The sequence below is a fragment of the Nestor notabilis genome, unplaced genomic scaffold (assembly GCF_000696875.1).
Source record: "Nestor notabilis isolate BGI_N333 unplaced genomic scaffold, ASM69687v1 scaffold21120, whole genome shotgun sequence".
In the NCBI taxonomy this organism is placed as follows: Eukaryota; Metazoa; Chordata; class Aves; order Psittaciformes; family Psittacidae; genus Nestor; species Nestor notabilis.
The window spans coordinates 10,843-30,011 of NW_009910946.1; the positions used below are offsets into that span (position 1 = coordinate 10,843).

The window sequence follows — 19,169 nt, forward strand, 5'->3', positions numbered from 1 at the left end:
GCGGCGGGTCCTTGGGGTTGACGGCCAGGGAGCGAGCGGTCTGGATGAGGCCAGCAGAGCTCTCCAGCATGGTCTTGGCTGAAGAGACGATGGGCTCCATGGCTCTGCGCCCCTGCACAGGGAGACAACGGGCCGGTGAGGCAGGGGACTGTGCATGGGAAGTTACTCTCTCTCTGACCTGTGATTCTCACCATGGAGCAGCCCCTCAAAGCCCAAGTCTTGCTGCCACCTCCCCATCACACTCCACCAAGCTCAAGGGGAGGCATACTCCCCCCGACACTACAGTAGCCCCTGTCACAGCCAGGCCACATCCTCCCTGCCCCTCAGCATCCCACCTCCGGGCTGATCTGGGCTGGAACAGTGGCAAACTCCGGGTTGGAGGCGAAGGCCGTCAGGTTATCCACAGCCTCAATGAGAGGTGCGGTGGCGGCGCGGCACCGCTCCCGATTCTCCTCGTTGAATTCGCCATCCAGGGCCTGGTGTGGAGAGACCAGAGCAGTCACCCAACCCCTGCCATGCCCCAAATCCCATATCCCCACCATGGTGTCCCAGAAGGGAGACCTCACCTTGATGGTCTTCACCAGGTTGGCCGTGCTGTTGGCCACCTCCTTGGCTGACTGGACAAACTGGCGCTTGGCCACAGGGTTGGCGGTGCGGGACGAGGCCAGGCGGCACGTGTTGCACAGGGCTGAGGTGTGCTTCGCTACGATGGTGGCTGCTGACAGCACCTACAGGGAAGAGCAGGGTAAGGCAGGACCCACCACGACTCCCCATCCCCACAGCTCTCCCTTCCTGCCAGCCCCATGTGGGTATCAGTGACCACAGGGGTCCCTTTTGGGGTCTAAGAAGGTTCACCAAGGTCCTGCACGCCCATACAGCCCCCCATCTGGACTGTGACCACTGCATGAAAGCTGCCAGCTGGTTCCCAGTACAGCTGACGTGACCCTAGCCATAACCTTGGCCAACCCTTGGGACACAGCTCTTCCAACTAGCCTCACACTCCCTTTCATGCAAGAAATGCCCATAATGGTGCCCCACATCATACTCACCTGGGACTGCGTGCAGGCAGGGTCCACCAGGTTCTGGCAGGCCATCTGGATGGCTTGGTTAGCTCTGGCAAACTGCGTGGGGTCTACCAAGCCCTGCTGTCCAGCCTGGCTGTTGGGGTCCGAGAACCCCACAATGTAGGCAGCCTGGGAGCACGAGAGAAACGATGAAAGAGAGCTCACACACAGCAGGGAGGCTCAGAGCGGGTATGGGCTGCAGAGGAGGCTGTTGGGACCGTCCTACAAGGACAGGCTTGGAGGGGCAGGGGTACTGTGGCAACTATTCACTAGGGGCAATGCTCAGGGCTGGGACTAAGCCTGTCTCACGTAGGCAGCCTGGGAGCACGAGAGAAACGATGAAAGAGAGCTCACACACAGCAGGGAGGCTCAGAGCGGGTATGGGCTGCAGAGGAGGCTGTTGGGACCGTCCTACAAGGACAGGCTTGGAGGGGCAGGGGTACTGTGGCAACTATTCACTAGGGGCAATGCTCAGGGCTGGGACTAAGCCTGTCTCACCTGAGCAGCTGCCTCTGTCAGCCCGCAGAGAGCTTTGGAGGCGGCACTGATGGACTCGCCGAACTCAGGCAGTTTGCTGTTCTTGGCGTTCTGGGAGATGCCAGCCATGGACTCGCCCAGCACCTGCAGGAACACATGGGTTGTGGACACCTCCTCCTGCTCCCACAGTGCTCCCAGGCTCAGAGCTCACTGTGCTTCATCAACAGGGGTGGAACCACCTTTCCCTTTGCCCCCCACATCCTTCCCAAACCCTCCCCATCCTGCCCCAAACCTGCTCAGGGCTCACCTTCGAGTTCTCCATGACGCTGTCGAGGCAGTTGAAGTAGGACATGTCATTGACTGTCTGAGTGGGGTTCTCCAACAGCTCCTTCACCGTCTGCAGGCACACAAGTGTCACGTTCAGCGGAAGGGTCCATGCCTTCTGCTTGCACCAACCCTGGGCTCCCTCCTGCCCCTCGCAGTGGGGCGCAGCTCCCCGCACCCCACCATCTCAGCACCCAGCCATCTCAGCCTCATCAAGATGTGGTTTCTCACCTCCAGCTCCCGCAGGGCATTGTCGCACTCCTTCTGGCCCGGCGCCTGCTGGGTGCACATGGTGATCAGCTGGTTAATGCTGTCAGTCACAGCCCTGCAACGGACAAGAGAGAAAGACCCACGGATCAATGCCACCCCACCACCGGGCCCCTCTGCTACGGCAAGCAGCTCACAGGGAGCAGTTCCTCCTACCGTGCTGCTGCTGCCAGCTGATTCTTGAGGTTGGGCGCTGCAGGGTCAGCAGAAAGCGCCTTTGCAGCCAGCAATAGCTTGCTGGAGGACATGGAGATGCTCTTCAGGTTTGACACCACCTGTGCCTGATCTTCCTTATTCTGCAAGGAGACAAGAATAGTTACCTGCAGCACATTTCCAAGCTCCACACCCTGGATCTGCTTTGGTGGTTTTCAAGCTGAGCCAGTTCTCTTCATCTAACTCGTCCGCCAACAGTGGCAACACTCACTGAACCAACCCAAGCCACTTTCCCCCTGCTGCTGTGGTTTTGCACAGCTCCATACCCCATCTCATCAGCTGCATTGGCCACAACCACCCTAACCACCCCTGCCCAGCCACCCTTCCTGTGGCCAGCCACCCTCTCAGGCATCCCAAACCACCCAGGATCATGGAAGGGGCGCTCGGTCTCACCGGGGACTGGCTGGGGCCGCCTGCAGGAACTCATTGAAGTCCTGCCCAAATTTGCCAGAGGACTTGGCCAGGTCTTGTGGGGTGCCACGCGACGCCTGCACCAGCTCGTTGGCAGACTGGTTGAGCCCTGCAGCTGCCTGGTTCAACTGGCTCTGCGCCTCCTGGAAGCTCTTGGTGCTGGGAGGGAACTGGAGGCAGGGAGACCAGTTAGGAGAGGCAGTGAGGAGGATGGACATGGAGGATGAAGGGCTGCTGCATGCTTGGGGATACGCTACAGGGGCAGCTGGTGCAGACAGACCAGCTCACATGCCTATGAGGCTTCCCTCATCCCCTGCTGCCCCGGCTCAGCTCACCGAACCCGCGAGCAGCCTCTTGCTGGCCTCTCCCACCATGCGGATGGCAGCGTCCACGTCTCGCTGCCCTGGCAAGCAGTTGACACAGCGGCTCAGGGCCTGCGACACAGCTTTGGCCACCTGCAGAGAAGTGAAGAGTGGTCCCATTCCCTGGCCAGCCTTGTGCCCATCCAGGGGATGGCAGGGCACACCAAGGTACCCATTCTCCCCATCTTTGGTGCCCATTCTCCCCACTGGGGTACCCTTTTTCGCACCTGTGCCAGGCGCTGTTGGCTCTCTGGGTCTCCAGGCTTGCCCACAGCTTTCCGTGCCTCCTCAATGAGGTTGTTGGCTTTGTCCATCACGTCGCTGGCACACTCCAGCATGGCATTCTGTGCCTGCGGGTCGGCGGTGTAAACCCCCCGGGGCGGCCGGGCTGAGCGAGCGCAGGGCCTGGGCCACCTCTCGGGCAGCAATGCCTGGGGAGATGGAGAGGTCAGTGGCTGCTGGCACGGCACCCTCCCCTCTCCCAGCCCTGGCACTGAGGTTGGTACCTGTGTAGTTCTCATTGCCCTGGGCCACCTCTCCCAGGAGGTGAGCGATGGCGGAGCTGACGGCTTTCGTGCTGTTCCCCAGGTCCTGGGCACACTTCTCCATCTGCAGGGGGATGAGCGGGGACATGGTGGTGGGCTGCACCTTCTGGTGGCTCCCCTGCTCCAGCACCCACCTTGCACCACCCCATGCACTCACCGTCTCTCCTGGCAGAGGCTTGAGCTTGCCGTCACGGGCAGCTGCCTTGGCTTCCTGCAGGTCCCTCTCCAGGCTCTGCACCAGTCCCAGTGCAGAGTCTATCTCCAGGGGTCCACATGCCTCCTGAGCCTGCGACGGGGGAGAAGAGAAAGTGAGTGGGGCAACCCCTGAGCCCAGCCATGATCTGCTGCTGGGCTGTCTCTGTGTTCCCCCCTCCTCCCCACAGGCCAGGGTCCTGCTGCAGGATGGGACCCAGTCGCTCACCTTCTGAGCCGCCGTGCGGAGTTCAGCCAGAGCTGCGGCCAAGTTCTTTGCACACTGGCTGAGCTGCATTGCGGAGGCTTGGTCTGTGATGGTAGGAACAGTGGCCTTGGCTGCAGCTACCATCTTCCCACCAGGCTGCCAGGGCAAGGGAAAAAGCAGTGAGAAGGGGATGAAAATGCAGCATCTCTCTGCTGCCCGTGTGCAGCAGTTTCACAGTATCTTGCGAGGACCAAGCATGGCAGGAAAGCTGTAACAGCAGAGCCAGTGCAGGAGGCTCTGGGCAGCACGGGTACCTGCAGGAAGTTCTGGCTGGCAGCAATGAGAGCCAGCTGAGCACTGGGGCTGTCCGGCTGGGACTGGCTTCCTCGAACACCCTGCACCAGCATCGGGATCTGCTCTGCCACCACCTGCCAGAGAGGAACAACAATGCAGAGGCTGGAAGGAGATGGATCAGCTCCTAAGGGAGCTCCATGAGGACCCCAAGGTCCTGCCTGCCCACTGTGTTTGAGCAGGAAACCTCAGCGTGGCTGATGGGAGAAGGGAGATGCCAGGATCAGGCCCAGGCCCTTACCTTGCAGCTCTGCACCAGCTGCTGCTGTGCAGCAGGGTTCTTGTTGGAGGAGGCAGCGTGCTGTGCTGCAGCAATGGTCTGGGTGGCAGAGGCAGCTGCTTGCTTGGCTGCGTGCTGGCAGAGGGAGACATGGGTTAGCACTGGTCACCACCAGGTCACCAGGACAGCCTGCCCTGAAAAAAAGGAGCCCACGAGAACACCCCCAGCACCCTCAACACCCAACATCCTAAAGCAACATGGTGCACACATGGGAAAGGAGCATTGGGGGATGCAGCAGGGATGCTGCACATGAAAACGTCTTTATCCCTCTGGAAAGCGCAGGGATGTGGGGCTCCTGGTCAGATCTCACTCGCTGACCATGCCAGCTTGCCCTCCAAGGCCCCTTGCCCAGTGTCTCACCTCCAGCTTGTGCACCAGCTTCTTCTTGATGGCGTTCTGGGCCGCGGCGTTGGTCGCCATGCGGAGCCCCTCTGCGGCCTCGCGCAGCCGCTGCTGCTGCTCCTCACTGTCTGGGTGGGCTGCAGCTCCCTGCAGAAGTAGGAAACACATCACACCTCGCAGGGACCACAGGGTCCTCCTGTGCCCTGGCCTGATGCTGGGGAGTACCCCACAAAGCAGCCTGGCTGCTTACGAATGCCCAAAGCCTCTCTGAAGAGAGCACCTCCTCTGCTCCCACCCACAGCTCCAGGAGGAGCCCCACTCCATTGCACAGGTCCTTAGCTCCATGCAGGACCTTGCTCTGGGAGCCACTTTCCAGCCAGGGGCTGCTCACGCGTTCCCCAGCACTGAGCGGATGTAATCAGATGGGGCTGGGGGCCAACGCCAGTATTCCTCCCATCCCACACCACTGACCTTTGCAGCCTCCACCATCTTGGCAGTGGCATCGGCCAGGATCTTGGCCGCGCTCAGCAGCTTGCGTGAGTTCTCAAGGTCTGTCTCTCCTTCCGCATCAGCTTTGATGGCATTGACAAGGTCGGAAGTGGCCTGGGCCAGAATACGAGCCTGACGCACCATTTCCCCTGGGACAGGAAGGAAGGGTGGCCCCGTTAGCAAGTCCCACAGGCTCCCTGATACCTCCCCGTCCACCAGGCTCTACTCTGAGTGTCATCAGGGCTCTCACCAGCATCACCCATGGAGCTGAATATGTTCTCGGTGACGTTGAGGATGGTGTCGGTGGCTTGGTCGTAGCGCCCGATGGGCTGCCCACCCAAGGCGTGCTGCTTGATGTGCTGCAGCAGGTCATTCAGGGCCTGGGTGACGGCCGTGGCTGCCACCCCGACCTGCTTCAGGAGCTGGTCATCGCTGGTGGCTGCCTTGGATGCCTCCACACAGCCCTCTGCTGATTTGGCCACCAACTTGCCAGCCTCGATGAGCTGCTCCTGGCACACTGGTGAGCTGATTGTGGGAGCTACTACCTGGAGGGGAGGAGAAAGCAAGAGTGGTGGGCTCCTTGTAGGAGCTGTGCAAGGATAGACGTCCCCAGCTTCTGCTCCTCCAAAGAGGAGACGTAGTGCTTGGGCACGGTGACAAAGTCAACAGCCTGAAGTGTGCCAGACCCCTAATGTCCCACCTTAAGAAGTGTGGTTCTAGCACACCTATGCACACCTGTAGAGCTGCCACCACCGCGGTGAAACAGCCACACCGAAGCACGGGTTAAAGCCTTGCTGCTTACCTTGGTGCAGGCCACCAGCTGGGAGGTGGAGAGGGCACACTGGGTGGCAGCAGCGATCACCTGCGTCTGCAGCGCCGCGTCCTCCGTCTTCTGAGCCACGTTCTTGGCTTTGAGCACCAGCGCGGCCGCGGCGCTGGCCACCGCCTTTGCCAGCTGCATGAGCATGTCCTGTGGGGAATGGAGAGGGTCAGCACAGGAGCCACTACAGCAGGAGCAATGGCAGCTGCCCGCAGGGTGCTCGTGAAATATTCAGGTGGGAAACATGAGCTCTCGGGGGCCTTTCATCCACTCGGTCCCAGCATCGTCACCACGGATGGCCTGGGGTGGCTGGCAACACCTTGACCCCATGTCTAGTGAGTGCTACAGCCAGTGGTGAGGCTCTAACTTGGTCTGGAGCTGCAGCCTGCAGCACGGCACTGCCATGAACACCAACCAGAGCAGCTCAGGCAATGCTCAGCATCACCCCAGCTCCTGTGACCTGCTTATTGCCTAGGCAACAACTGCTGCAAGTCCCTGATGGTACCCACAGCAACAAGCTCTGCAAGGCACCACCTGCACTGATGAGCTTTACATGGAGGGATGCAATGCCAAACAATTACAAACCCCTCCTGCCAAATGGCAGGCAAAAGCTGCCATGGCACAGCCACACCAGAGGCATCTGCCTGCCCACAGGCTGAACCCACTGGCAAGAGGTGAGCAGGAGATGCTTTCTCTGGTCACCTATACTGCAGGTTTGCCAGCTATTTTCTAGCTCCTTAGCAACAGGCTACATCTCGTCAGTCCTTGCTGGGGCTAAAGGAGAGGTATGACACAGCACTCAGCCTCCTCACTCCCAGGGCAGCAGGGAAGGCATGGGGCTACCCTGCCAGCACGCAACAGGCAGTGACCAGTGCAAGGCAAAAACTGCTTTCTGCAGGGCATCAGACATGACTGCATGCCAGGATTAGTTCCTGTGGCATGCTGCCGGTGAAAACTGGCAGCACCAGCGCCAGACAGCAAGTGCCTGGGGCAAAGACCGTGGTACAGAGGGCAGAGATTGCTGCCTGCTGTGCCTGCAACCCTCCTGCCATGTGTGTGCTCACAGCGAGCAGCCCCACTAAGGACAGCTAAGCCTCCAGCCACCAAACCAGAAGTGTCAGAGCAACCCCTCGCCTCCTGCAAGCCAAGACTATTCCCACTGCAATCCACCACCTTTCTAGACAGGAGGAGAGAGCAGAGAGTGCATGCAACCAGCTCCAGAGTCCCCAAACCACTGCATCAGAGCCCAAGGAGGGAAGTAGATACACTCGGGTCTGGCAGCTCCGAGGCAGAGCATCCCACTGCGTGTGTGCAAACAGGTCTTAAAGCTGCCACATGGTGATGCCCCTGTGCTGGCACTGATGCCTGGCTGAGCATGGCTTCCTCCCCTGCTGTTGTCTTTTCTGTTCCCTTTGTCTAAATGTCAAGGCTTTCCTGTTTATGCTGAGGCTGCCGTGAACAGAAACACCTTGTTTCTGGAGGCTATTTCAGTCTGCACTATGGCTGGATCCTCTGCCCAGCACAGTGTGCTATCTCGCTTATGCTGGAAGGAGCAGTGCCGGGAAAGCAAGCCAGCTGGAAGCCAAAATAAACCACCCCATGATGCTGCAGCCACCCTGGGTGGCAGGCAGGCAGCATTCACAGGCAGGAGCAGAGGACTGCCAGGGCAGTGCTCACACAGTGATGACCCGAGTGTATGGACTTCTGAGAGCCAACCACCAGAAAAGCAAGTTTTTGACAAGAGCCCTTCTCCAAAGAGTTCAGCTGATAGTCCTCAGAGGAGCACCCCTCGCACTGGAGAGGGCAGGGACCACCACACCATGCCTACAGTCCACTTTTTACCGTCTTTGGGTCAGAGGCAGGCAGGATCCAAGTACGCCGGCTCTCTGGGATCTACACGGGAATCCATAAGATAAGAGGTGTTATCACTGTGGCGCTAGGAACAGAGATGGGCAACGGCCTGTCCCCTCCCTCATCAAAGTCCAGAGGCCAGGTCCTGTGCAAAGCCTGATGGTTTTAGGGAGCGAGAGTCCTCGATTGCACTAACCTGGAACCGGGGGTCACTGTCGCTCTCCCCAATCTGCTGCAGCAGCTCCCCACTGGTCTGGCCCACCAGGCCAGCAGCCTGCAGGAGATTCTGGCGAGGCTGCAAGCAAGAGCCAAGATCAACACTGGGTTCGAGAGCAAGCACAAAAACCTATCCTGATGGTTCCTCCTGCCCCTCACCTCAGCGCTGGCAGGCTGCGCTGTTTTCAGCAGGTCTGAGACAGCACTCGCCAGGTTCTTGGCTGCCTGCAGAAGCTGGCGGCCGTTCCCTCCTTCGTCCTCCATCAGTGCAGCCAGCAGCTTCACGCCCTTGGACATCTCCGTCAGGTTGGAAGAGATGGTGGTGACAGCGCAGCCCACAGCCGTGTAGTCCGTGTCCGCCGGATCCCCTGCATAGAAGAAGAGGCATCAGGATGGGACACACTTCAAGTGATGCTCCAAGAGCATTCCTGTACCTGTCACTGAGGTGGTTCTCTTTCCTGGGAGCATGGGAAAAGACCCTTTGGCTTCTAAGCCTGCATCAGGTGGTTTTAGCAGGGGAGCACGAGGAAAGAGAGCTGCACTATGCAGTAGCTGTGCCCAGAGCTATGGCAGGGATTGGACAACATGCTCCTCATCCAGAGGATGGAGGGTCAACCTAAGACTGGGAGGAAGGACTGGTCTCGGCACAGGCAAAGATCTAAACCCAGGGTGAGCTGCAGGGGCATGACCAGCTCTACAGGCACATTAGCAGCAGTCAGGGCTGATTTAGCTCTAGCTGGGGAAAAATGGCTCATCCAGCCTCTGATGGAGAGCAGGAGTTGTGACCTTCAGCCAGACAAGAGACACTAAAGCCTTGCCCAGAATGGAGCATCCCCCTTCAACCCTCCGCATACCTGCTGTGAGGTTGACCACTGAGGCTGTGCCGGCTGTGATAGCATCCACTTGGGAGTGGATCTCATGCTTTGACTCATCCATCTTGTTTTTGCGCCAAGCTTTGGATGCCTAAAACGGGGAGAACAGGGTCAGGAGATGGTGGTGGAGGTGGTGGGTAGCTGCACTCACACTCACACAGAGAGATGTAGGAAAGAGGAGACAAGGAAGATGGAACAAAGAGCTGTGTCCACCCCTAACTCCCCACTCATCCTGATGAAGCAAATGACCAAGTGTCCCCTCCGCTCCTGCACCCACAGTGGGATACAAGAAGATCTCTGCAGGCAGCAGATGTTCCCAGGAGCTGCTTACACCTCTCCTGAGAATGCGACCAGCCTCACACAGCCCAGCCAACAACCTCCAGCAAGGTCCCCCCTCCTTCCACAGCGCCTTCGCCCAACACTCACAGCATCCTGCCCGAGGGGTGGCAAGGTCTCAAAGTCATCCAGCGTGGCCTGGGCTGCATGCACAGCCTGCATGCTGGAGTTGATGGTGCCGGTCAGGGCTTGCTGGGCTGAAGTCTGCAACACAGAAACAGATGGAGATACACTGGAGGCTTGAAATCTAGGCTTAAATATTTGTCTCACACACACCCCCTGCAACATGGTGTAAAGTGCTGTTGGTGACAGTGCTCTAGGGAGGTATGTCCACAAAGGGGAGTGCACCTAACAAAAAGGGGGTCTCCCCTCTGCACCTCCCACTGGGAAATGCCCAGTCCCACTGTGGGTATAAGCAAGACATAGTTAACCAGCTCTCGGGGAGTGGGGAGCAGATGCAATGGGACCCCATAAGGCTTTTACAGCAAGCCCCACAGCAGGCTGAGTGGGGACAAAGTAAACAGCCTCCTCATGGTCTTTTCCAAGTGGTTTTCCAGCCGTAGAGGACATGGGGGACACCCAAGCCAGGCAGAGGGCCATGCTGCAAACCACAGCATTGGTGGGGCTGGCCACGCATAACAGCTTGGGGCAGCTCAACCTGGAGGAGGGGCTGCAGCCAGGGGATTGTAGCTCATGGACCCAAACGGGTGGGTCTGCACAAGCCTGATGAGCACCTTTTCGGGGATGTGTAGGCACAGAGAGAGCTTACCAGGGGAGGCATGTGCCCTCGGTGCATCTGGCCACTGGTGATCTGCAGCTGAGGCTGTGGCATTGTGCCCACCTGGAAGTTCTCAGGCCCTCCAGCCCCTGTACGCATGATGGCTGGCAGGGCCACTGCGCCCAGCTCTGCCTTGCCTACACGGTTAAACTGCTGCTGCAAGACAGTCAACCTGAAACAGGCAGAAGTACCAGGTCAAGGGAGGCCCATGGCCCCAGCACCAGGCTCTGTGGGAATGCTGCACTAAAGCAGTGGCAGCTCTTCCTCCAGATATGCTGTGCTGCAAGCTTGGCTGGAGCCTGCTCTCCATTCAACTTCTGCTTGGCAGCTAACTTGCTCCTGGAGAACTTACTTCTTTGGAGACACGGTGTCTTCCAGCATGGGGGACTCCTCATCCCCCTCCAGTCCAAAGTGGTCTTTGCTCTTCTTCTGCAGAGGGAAGGAGAATAGGTGTCGGCCAGCACATGCTTCCCAGCCTTCACCTCCTCCTGCACCCCACCACCATCCCACCGTACCCCGCTGACCCATCTCCAGCTCTCCATGTGCCAGCTGGAGGCAGCTGGAAGGAACACCCTGCATCCCTCTCTGGAAAGGAGTCGGTTATCACTGCTCTTCCCAGCACAGCCTCACCTTTTTGAGGATGATATCGATGTAGCCAGCAATCAGCTGTGCGATCTGCTCCCCCTCTGTGGTCTGCACCGAGTAGTAACCATCCTGGTAATCCCCAAAATCCTGCAACAGCAGGGCACAGGGTAGCACTGTGGCATTGGCGGCCACCCTGAGCCCCTCTGGTATGCGCTAAGCACCCAAGCGCCAGCCTCCAAAACAAGAGCCAGGAGAGGCACCAGAGGAGGGCAAGGCTGTCCCACTGTGGGGTAATACCCAAGAGAGGAGCTGGTGTGAGAGCAGCGCCCCATGGAGGCACCACTGGGGTTGGAGGGAGGAGGACCGGGGCTGGTCCCTACCAGGGTGAAGCTCTTGGGCGATGCTGCCCAACGCTTGATGTTGGTCAGGTTCCACTCCTGAATCACTTCCTTGGTCTTCTCATCTACACGCATCACACACTCCTTAGTGATCCCCAGCAGCCGCGGCACCAGCTTGTTCTTCCCCTTCATCTTCTCCTGTGGGCCACGACAGAAGGATTATGGCAGAAATATCCAGGCACAGACCTCTGGTAGCCATAGAAGTCTGCTGTGGCTACCAAAACCCCACAGACCCCACTTTCTGCTCGTGATACAGGGCTTGAAAATGAGAAAGGGCATGAACCAAGGAATGGGAAGGCAATGCCCAGGGAAAGGCATGAAGCAGGAGAGTAGGACAGTGGAGAGAGAGGCTGCAGCTTTACCTTAACCAAGAAGAAGGAGACTCCATAGGTCTTAAGGGAACGGGCAAGTTTTACATAGCGAACTTTGGCTTCGATCTCGCTCATGTTCCCGCAGTTCTTGTGGGCCTGCAACAGCAGAGACAGAACGTCATGCTAGCTCCACAGTCCCCCAGCTGTGCCACCATCACCGTCACAGCCTTTCCAAGCTCTCTCCACTCCACCGACATCCTTCTGACATCTGGGACCACAGGAGCTGCCTTGTCTGCCTCACCTACAGCTTCTGCTCCCGTTTCTCACCCACCAAGCTGCTATATGTTGCCTCCAAAGACAACAGCAGCCTCAACCTTTATTATGGAGGAACAAGAAGACCAGGTCTCAACATGCCCTCTGCACGTACCATGAAGATCTTACGTTCCCCTTTCTGCTTGATGTACTCCTTGGGCAGGAAATCCTTGAGTCTGCCAAGAGACACACAAACCAGCTGTTAGCAGCAGAGCCCAAAGCCAGCATTTGTCTTCAACTACAAAGAGGCCAAACCCAGAGCCTCGGATGAACCTCTGCCAGGGCACGGGCTGGGAGTTTTTGGGAGCAGGAAGGATGTGGGAGAGGTTGCTGCAGTAATGAAAGCTGCCCCAATGCAGGGTGGAGGGGCTGAGGATGCAGCCCATCGTGTGACATTAGGGGAGAGCATATGACATGCTGGCATCCTCCCATTAGAGCTGGCTGCATGTCCAGGGGGGTGCCAGGAGGAGCAGGACGGGGGGCTGGCACCCCTTGCAGGGAGGAGAGGGATCACACCAGAGGCAACCAGAGCCCCATTTCCTGGCACAGTGCTGGGACTGTAGTGATAGGGCAAGAAGTAATGGGTTAAACTTGAATAGGGGAAGTTCAGGTTAGATATAAGGAAGAAGTTCTTCCCTGTGAGGGTGGTGAGGCACTGGAACAGGCTGCCCAAAGAAGTGATAAATGCTCCATCCCTGGCAGTGTTCAAGGCCAGGCTGGACAGAACTTTGGGTGACATGATCTGGTGCGAGGTTTCCCTGCCCATGGCAGGGGGGTGGGACTTGGTGATCTTAAGATCCTTTCCAATCCAAACCATTCTATGATCCTCTGATTCTAAGCTGCTTGAACCATCCCAAGACAAGCCTAGGGGCTCCCGGGGACACTCACTCCAGAAAGCCCGGCTTGTGCTTCTGCTCGTTGTGTGGCCCAAACTGGATCTGGCACTGGTAGCCGGCAAACTCACAGGCTTTGTCGAAGGAGACAGGGTGGGAACCGTTCAGGATGTCATCGCGAGCCTGTGTGAGAAGAGCAGACACTGCTGTGGGCTGGGCAGTCCTGCCACCGCTCCCCTCCACAACAAGCAGGACCTGTTTTCCAGGCTTAAAAGAAGCGGCCCTAAAATAAAGGATCTAGGACCAGGCTGTCCCCACAGGGACCATCACCAAGCCTGGGAGAGGAACAGAAGCAGGACTTCAGACAGAGGAGACATGAAATCCCCTGGGAAGCTCTTGAGTACGCAGAGGGCAGGGCTGTGATTGACACAGTTGGCTCTTACCCAGGAGATAACTGGGCATCCTGAATTCCTCCCCCTCCATAGTGGCTCTGGGCCAAAGCCCTCAGCCACCAGCCCTGGCAGCAGAGCTCCAGAGAGCTGTACCTGCACGTAGAGCAGGTTGAGCTGCACGGGATCTCTGGAGTCCACATTCTGGTCAGAGTAGAAGAACTTGCGCCGCAGCAGCAGCGTTTCGTTGTCATCGATGCCTTGCTCGCGCAGGGTCCGGCCGTGGTCCAGCCAATTCACTGCAGGGAAGGACAGAGCATGAGCGAGGACAGGGCCAACCCCAGTCCCAGAGCTGCTCATGCAGGGTGAGAAACCAACATCTCTGTGATGCATCCCATTTCTCACCCTCTGCCCTGGGCTTCTGGGCAGGAGACACTCCAGGGAGTGTGGGACATGTTCCCTCATCACAGTCCTCACCACTCCCCTATAGTGGCTCCTCCCCTGGCAGGGATCCCTGCTTCCCTCCCCAGTGCCCTCAGCAGCAGGGGCTGACCCCATCCCCAGCACATGCAGGCACCTACACTCATCATCTGTGTGCAGCTTCTGCTTGAGCTTCTCCATCTTCTTCTCATCTCGCAGCAGGGTCTTGTCCTTCTTAAGGGTGCCAGTAACCTCTTCCTTCTTCTCTTCCATAATCTCCCGAACAAGTGAGTACTCATCGTAGTTGGTGATGCCTGCAAGAGAGCAGAGGACCTCAACATGACTTTGATGCCACATACAGATCCTGAAGCAACGCAGGGGTGCAGAGCAGTGTCCCCTCCCCAGCATCACACACCCCTCATCCCTATTGCCAGGCCATCTCCACAAAGCTGCTGCTGCTCCCCCCATACACCCATCCAACACTGCAATCTCTCCCCACCTCCCTTTCCCCTGTTGCTGTCCCCTCCTCTCACCGATCCGGGCACAGATTGTCATGAGCATGTCCGTGACCGTTTTGGAGTCATCCACCATCACTGTCTTCACTGTCCCATCCAGCATGCGGATCTTCAGCGGCCGCTGCTTCTTCTTGTACTCCATAGTATCCTGTGGTCACAGAGGAGCAGAGCTCCCAGCAGCAGCACCAGTACCAGGTACCCACATCCCACCATCCCACCAACAGCTTCCATCTCCCTGGTGTGATTGCGGGGTGCTGCAGGGCACGATGTAAGGCAGCAGGGCAGGCACCCACAACAGCTCCACACTGAGGGCACATCTGGAGCCAAAGCAGGTACCAGCTGGAAGGACGTGGGATGGATGCTTACCCCATTGCGAAGCATGTAGTAGTCCAGAGCCTTCCCTGCCTCCAGCCAGATCCCTTTCTTTGGGTCTTCATCCGAGAGGAACAGCCCAAAATCGTTGGCTGAAAAACAGGTAAAAGCTCTGCCAGGGTAATCCTGAGCAGGACAGGGCCACCAAGATCATGGAATGGTTTGGGCTGGAAGAGACCTTAAAGCTCATCCAGTTCCAACCCCCTACCATGGGCAGGGACACCTTCCACTAGAGCAGGTTGCTCCAATCCCCTGCGTCCGACCTGGTCTTGAACACTGCCACGGATGTGCAGCAGTGCAGCCCTGCACGTGGAGCACAGCAGCACTGTGAATGCTAAGCCTAAACCTAATGAGTGGGCAACAAAGCTGGCAAGCAAGCTTCATGTTTTGCCATAGCTGTCTGCAGGGAAAGCTGTCTGAAGCATGCCTACACAATGCTGAACTTGGAACTGACAGTCACAACAGAAGGAAGAGCTTGGAGTTGTGGTTGACAGCTCTCAGAAATGTTCAGTGCACTGTATAACAACAGTGAAAGCAAGGGGGATCACCAGGAAGGGTGCTGGGAACTGGTTTGTAAAACCCAGGCTTATCCACGCTTTGAGTACTCAGTGGTGGTGTCGTCTGCACCTCCCCAGAAGGACAGAGCAGAGTTTGAAAAGATACAGAGAGAGGCACCTTAAATGACGGAGCCTTGTTATGGGGGACTAAAGGAGCTGGGACTCCTCTGGCTGGGGAGGATGAGGCTGAAGGAGTAACGGATCAAGGCTTACAAGGTCTCAGGGGTGATGAATTAGTGGGTTCACCAAATCCTGCTCCCTCGCGGCTGGGGTACCCAGTGCAACTGCTGCTGCTGAGCCCGTGCGGTGGCACCCCAGCTCATACCCGCAGGGATAACCCTGTTTTCATGCTGCAAGAGGCCAGGACCATGCCTGGCTTTGCCCTGGGAAAGGTCTTTCTCCACCTCTGCAACAACCCTGCGCCGCAGGCTGTCTTGGCTCGCTCTGTCTGTCTTGGCTGGCTCTGTTTATAACTCGTCATCTTGTTGGCAGCTCTCTGCGGGGAGGGACAAATTCCTGAGCTGCCCTGCGCCTGCCTGGCTCACGCTGCTGCTGGGATCCGACTAAACAGGGAGCAGGAAAAGCACGGAGCCTTGCCATCTTATTTTTAAATTGGGAAAAAACAACCCCGAACCCAAAGCTGTTTTCACAGCAAATTCCAAGAGGATAACTCTAAAGCACTGGAAAGGGAGCAGCTTGCCCCAGATCCACAGCTTGGGTGGGGAAAGGCACTTCCTGAGACAGAGCAAGAGCAGAGCTGGAGATATACCACCTAAAGGTGACAGAAAACCAGGGCAGCTCAAACAGGGACCCCCTGAGTGCCACTGCAAGGAGAAACAAAATGTGCGAGGAGCTGACAGGAAAAGAAAAGCAACTGGAAAGGAACTCGGGAATAAGCAGTTCCCTTTAAGGCTTTCCCCTCGCCTGTTTTTTTACAAGCAGGCTGGCTCGCGCCCAGGAGCAGGAAATGCAATGCTCCTTCCAACACCCGTACAGCCCCACATTTATAGGGACACTCATCCTCTCTCTGAAATCGAAAGCCGTGGTCTGCCGGACCGCTGGCCAGCCGGGCACGGCATGAGAAGGCATTTCCTTTCATCCTCGAGGAATTTGCTGCTTCCAGATGTCACCGCACTCCCCTCCTCTTCCCACGACTCCTGACCTCCTGCTTGCTGCCTCTCCCCTGTGGCACAGCCACTTTCAGGGCCGCAGGGACCCAGGAGAGCCCCGGAATGGTGTTCCAGAGCTCCAGCCCCCCCTCCATCCATGATAGGGACAGGCCACGTCCTCGTGGGTGTGAGTCACATCATGAGCTTCTGAGCCATAAACTTAACTTTGAGCCTAGTGGCAGCAGGGAGAGCTTAGCAAGGTAATGGAGCACCAGCATGGGTCTGGCAGAGAGCTGCTGGTGAGGAACAGACCCAATATATGCCCCAAAAAGGAAAAACTAACTTATATGGTTTATTAATGCCTGCAACTGTTTAAACACACCTAGTCCTGGCTAGGGGTGACAGACGCAAGTAGGAAACAGAGTAGAGACAGAAAGGGCAGCAGGCTCATATTGCTCAAGTATTTTACTTCCAAATGTGCTTTCCTACCTTCCAGCAGCCCGTATTTCTTCTGGGGTGTCAAAGAGGGAGCTTGAGGAGCTCATCTCTCACCTCAACTAGGCTGGAGCATGTGGACCTTGCTCCCCCCACCCCACCACTGCTCTGGGAAAGCCCATATGGGCATAGAGACAGGAGGGGAAAGGGAGATCAGGATCTAAGCTGGGCATCCAGCCCCACCATGGACTTACGCTGTCCCAACTGTGCCTCAGGCACCCGCTCACGGATCATGCGGCAGGCGTCGTACACCATGGTGGAGGGCTCAAACTGCATTGTCTTCACCACATTGCCAATGCTGATCTTCAGTGAGAGAGCAACCATGGTGGCGGCTGGGCTGTCCCCACTCCTGCGTCACCTGCCAGAGGACAGAGATGGGTTAGCTCTGACTGCTGGCCCCTCCAGAGCACAGCGTCCTTCCTCCCCCTCCCCTATAGCAGCATCTCTGCTCCCCAAAAGACAGGACCCGGGTTCTACTGGCAAGCAAGGGCTGCGCCCCACCCTGGTGAGCCCAAGAGGGGGTCCCACTTTCCATCCCCGTGATGACCCTGGGGTTTCTAGCCAGCACTGGGACCCTTGCCTCCTTGTGCTGAGGTCCCACAGCCAATTTGACAGCGGCTGGTACCCGGTGGAGATGCTGCCAGCGAGGAGGAAGCGAGCACACAGGAGCACGCGAGATAAGGCTGGACAGTGTGACGGAAGGGTTTATAATTAAACCTGCTGTGACACAGAAGCCGCAAGAGGAAAACCAAGCTTTGACCCGGAGCTGGCAGGGCCCTGACGCGGCTATCAGGGTCCCACATGTCACCAGTGGATGGTGCTGAGCCGGCAGCCTGAGCACAAGGGGACACGGAGGGATGGAAAAGCCCGGAGCTGCTCGGGGAGGCGAGATAAGGGCACCAGGCACCGACCTCACCCGTTAAACATGATTGCCTGGGGGAAGCACCACTCACACAGTGAGTGCTCAGAGCGCGGGGTCTATGGCAGCAGCTTCTGCATGAACCCAGGGCTGTGGAACCTGTGCTCAGGAGGATGTGCAGGAGGGCAAGGGACCAGCCGCTGCAAGGGCATATGAGAGCCACACCACGCCATCTGAAACAGGCCCCATGCTGGGTCCAGCTTGAAGGACCAGCTTCAAGCTTTAAAGACTGTGTCTGTCAGCTTCAGACATGCACCCCTCAACAGGGATCCAAAACACAAGGTTCAACACCTAATTAGAACAGTGATATCCTATAGCAGAGTACAACCACTAAGAAACAACAGAAGAAAAAGGAGGTGTAAATAAGCACCCTGCTTGCCTGACACAGCTTGTAGGGCTTGTGAGAGACCTTTTATTTGCCCTCTATGCAGCAGCTTTCAGTGCCTTTCCACACTGCTACACACCAGGATCCTTGCAACGGGTCCTAAGCCCTGCCCCACTTCTCCCTGCCTTTCTCAGCATTCCCAGTCCCCAGCCGACCCCAACCTGATGCTTTCCAGCAGTGACATGCCTTTTCCTCTCCCTGAGAGCCTGCTCGTGGAGGAGAAGGAGACTCCTGCTCTGCATCCACCCAGGCTGCCTTCTCTTTTAAACCCCAGCTGATGGGAGGATGCAAAAGCATTGGTGGACTGCACCACATCTGCTTGTTCTCTTTCTGATTTATCTGCTCCTACCAGGCCTCCTATTACAGCTGTCAGGGAATGGTTACCAGCCACGTGCATCCTCAGTCTGGCCTAAGGTTCTTGGGCAAGACTTGCTGGCAGCCTTCCTCCACCACAGCCAGCAGCAGTGAGCCTGTGCATCCCTGCATGGTGCTGCCAGCTCCGGTCTCCCAAGCAAAAGGGGGTACATCGGTGTGGGCTGCTCCCAACCATGAACCTGAGCAGGTCAGGGGCACAATCTGTGATGGATAAAAAGCTCCTGCATCTGATTTTGTCCAGCAGTGAGTCAGAGGGCAAGGGTCCTGCTCCTGCAGAGCCACAAAGCCATGCTGGTGGTGCGGGATGGGAGGCAGGGACAGGGGAGTGTGCCGCCTCCGCCAGCACATGGAGCAGCTCCAGCTCTGCATTCCTGAGCCGTTCTGCAATGTTTCTGCGGAGGCCCGCGGCCCCCACTGGCTCCGCTGACGAGGAATGAAATGCATTTTGGGTCCGGAGCAAGAGAGCCTGGTGTCAAGAGGGAACGAGTCAGAAGAGGCAACCGGCTGTGCTGTTGCCCTCTATCCGCAAGCACCAGCGAAGCTGCAGAGCCACAGGGACGAGGAACACCCTGCTGTATAAAGGGCTTTAGGAATATTTCATCGGCAGGGCGGGCTGCTGTGGTCACCAGGCCATCTTCTCTATGTCTAAAAATAATCTCAAGTTGAGCATAAAGCTGCTTTCTGTCCCTCCGCAGGAAAAGGAGAACATGCCACTGACAGGACAAGGTCAGAGACCACGGAGGAAGGGGAGGGGAAGACATTGAACAGCAGAGAGGAACTGAGAGGAGTCAGCCCA

At 57.6% G+C, this 19,169-nt stretch overlaps 1 protein-coding gene across 1 annotated transcript in view; it reads right to left on the minus strand.

The window, feature by feature from the left end:
- TLN1 (talin 1) overlaps positions 1-17,061 on the minus strand; it is a 27,899-nt gene extending 10,838 nt beyond the window's left edge. Inside the window, 37 exon segments of the mRNA XM_010012444.1 lie at positions 1-112; positions 336-476; positions 567-728; positions 1,050-1,193; positions 1,563-1,685; positions 1,849-1,938; positions 2,097-2,190; positions 2,289-2,479; positions 2,756-2,926; positions 3,092-3,211; positions 3,346-3,495; positions 3,497-3,549; positions 3,625-3,727; positions 3,821-3,949; positions 4,085-4,219; positions 4,378-4,491; positions 4,656-4,769; positions 5,055-5,183; positions 5,508-5,674; positions 5,776-6,070; positions 6,328-6,495; positions 8,393-8,491; positions 8,572-8,780; positions 9,267-9,375; positions 9,711-9,824; positions 10,390-10,570; positions 10,751-10,827; positions 11,029-11,130; positions 11,364-11,519; positions 11,744-11,848; positions 12,120-12,180; positions 12,893-13,020; positions 13,383-13,525; positions 13,808-13,960; positions 14,180-14,309; positions 14,528-14,625; positions 16,889-17,061. The exon segment at positions 1-112 is cut by the window's left edge and continues 94 nt beyond it. Of these exon segments, the coding sequence (XP_010010746.1) occupies positions 1-112; positions 336-476; positions 567-728; positions 1,050-1,193; positions 1,563-1,685; positions 1,849-1,938; positions 2,097-2,190; positions 2,289-2,479; positions 2,756-2,926; positions 3,092-3,211; positions 3,346-3,495; positions 3,497-3,549; positions 3,625-3,727; positions 3,821-3,949; positions 4,085-4,219; positions 4,378-4,491; positions 4,656-4,769; positions 5,055-5,183; positions 5,508-5,674; positions 5,776-6,070; positions 6,328-6,495; positions 8,393-8,491; positions 8,572-8,780; positions 9,267-9,375; positions 9,711-9,824; positions 10,390-10,570; positions 10,751-10,827; positions 11,029-11,130; positions 11,364-11,519; positions 11,744-11,848; positions 12,120-12,180; positions 12,893-13,020; positions 13,383-13,525; positions 13,808-13,960; positions 14,180-14,309; positions 14,528-14,625; positions 16,889-17,018 (4,900 nt within the window). The 5' untranslated portion in view covers positions 17,019-17,061.
- Positions 17,062-19,169: the final 2,108 nt, after the last annotated feature.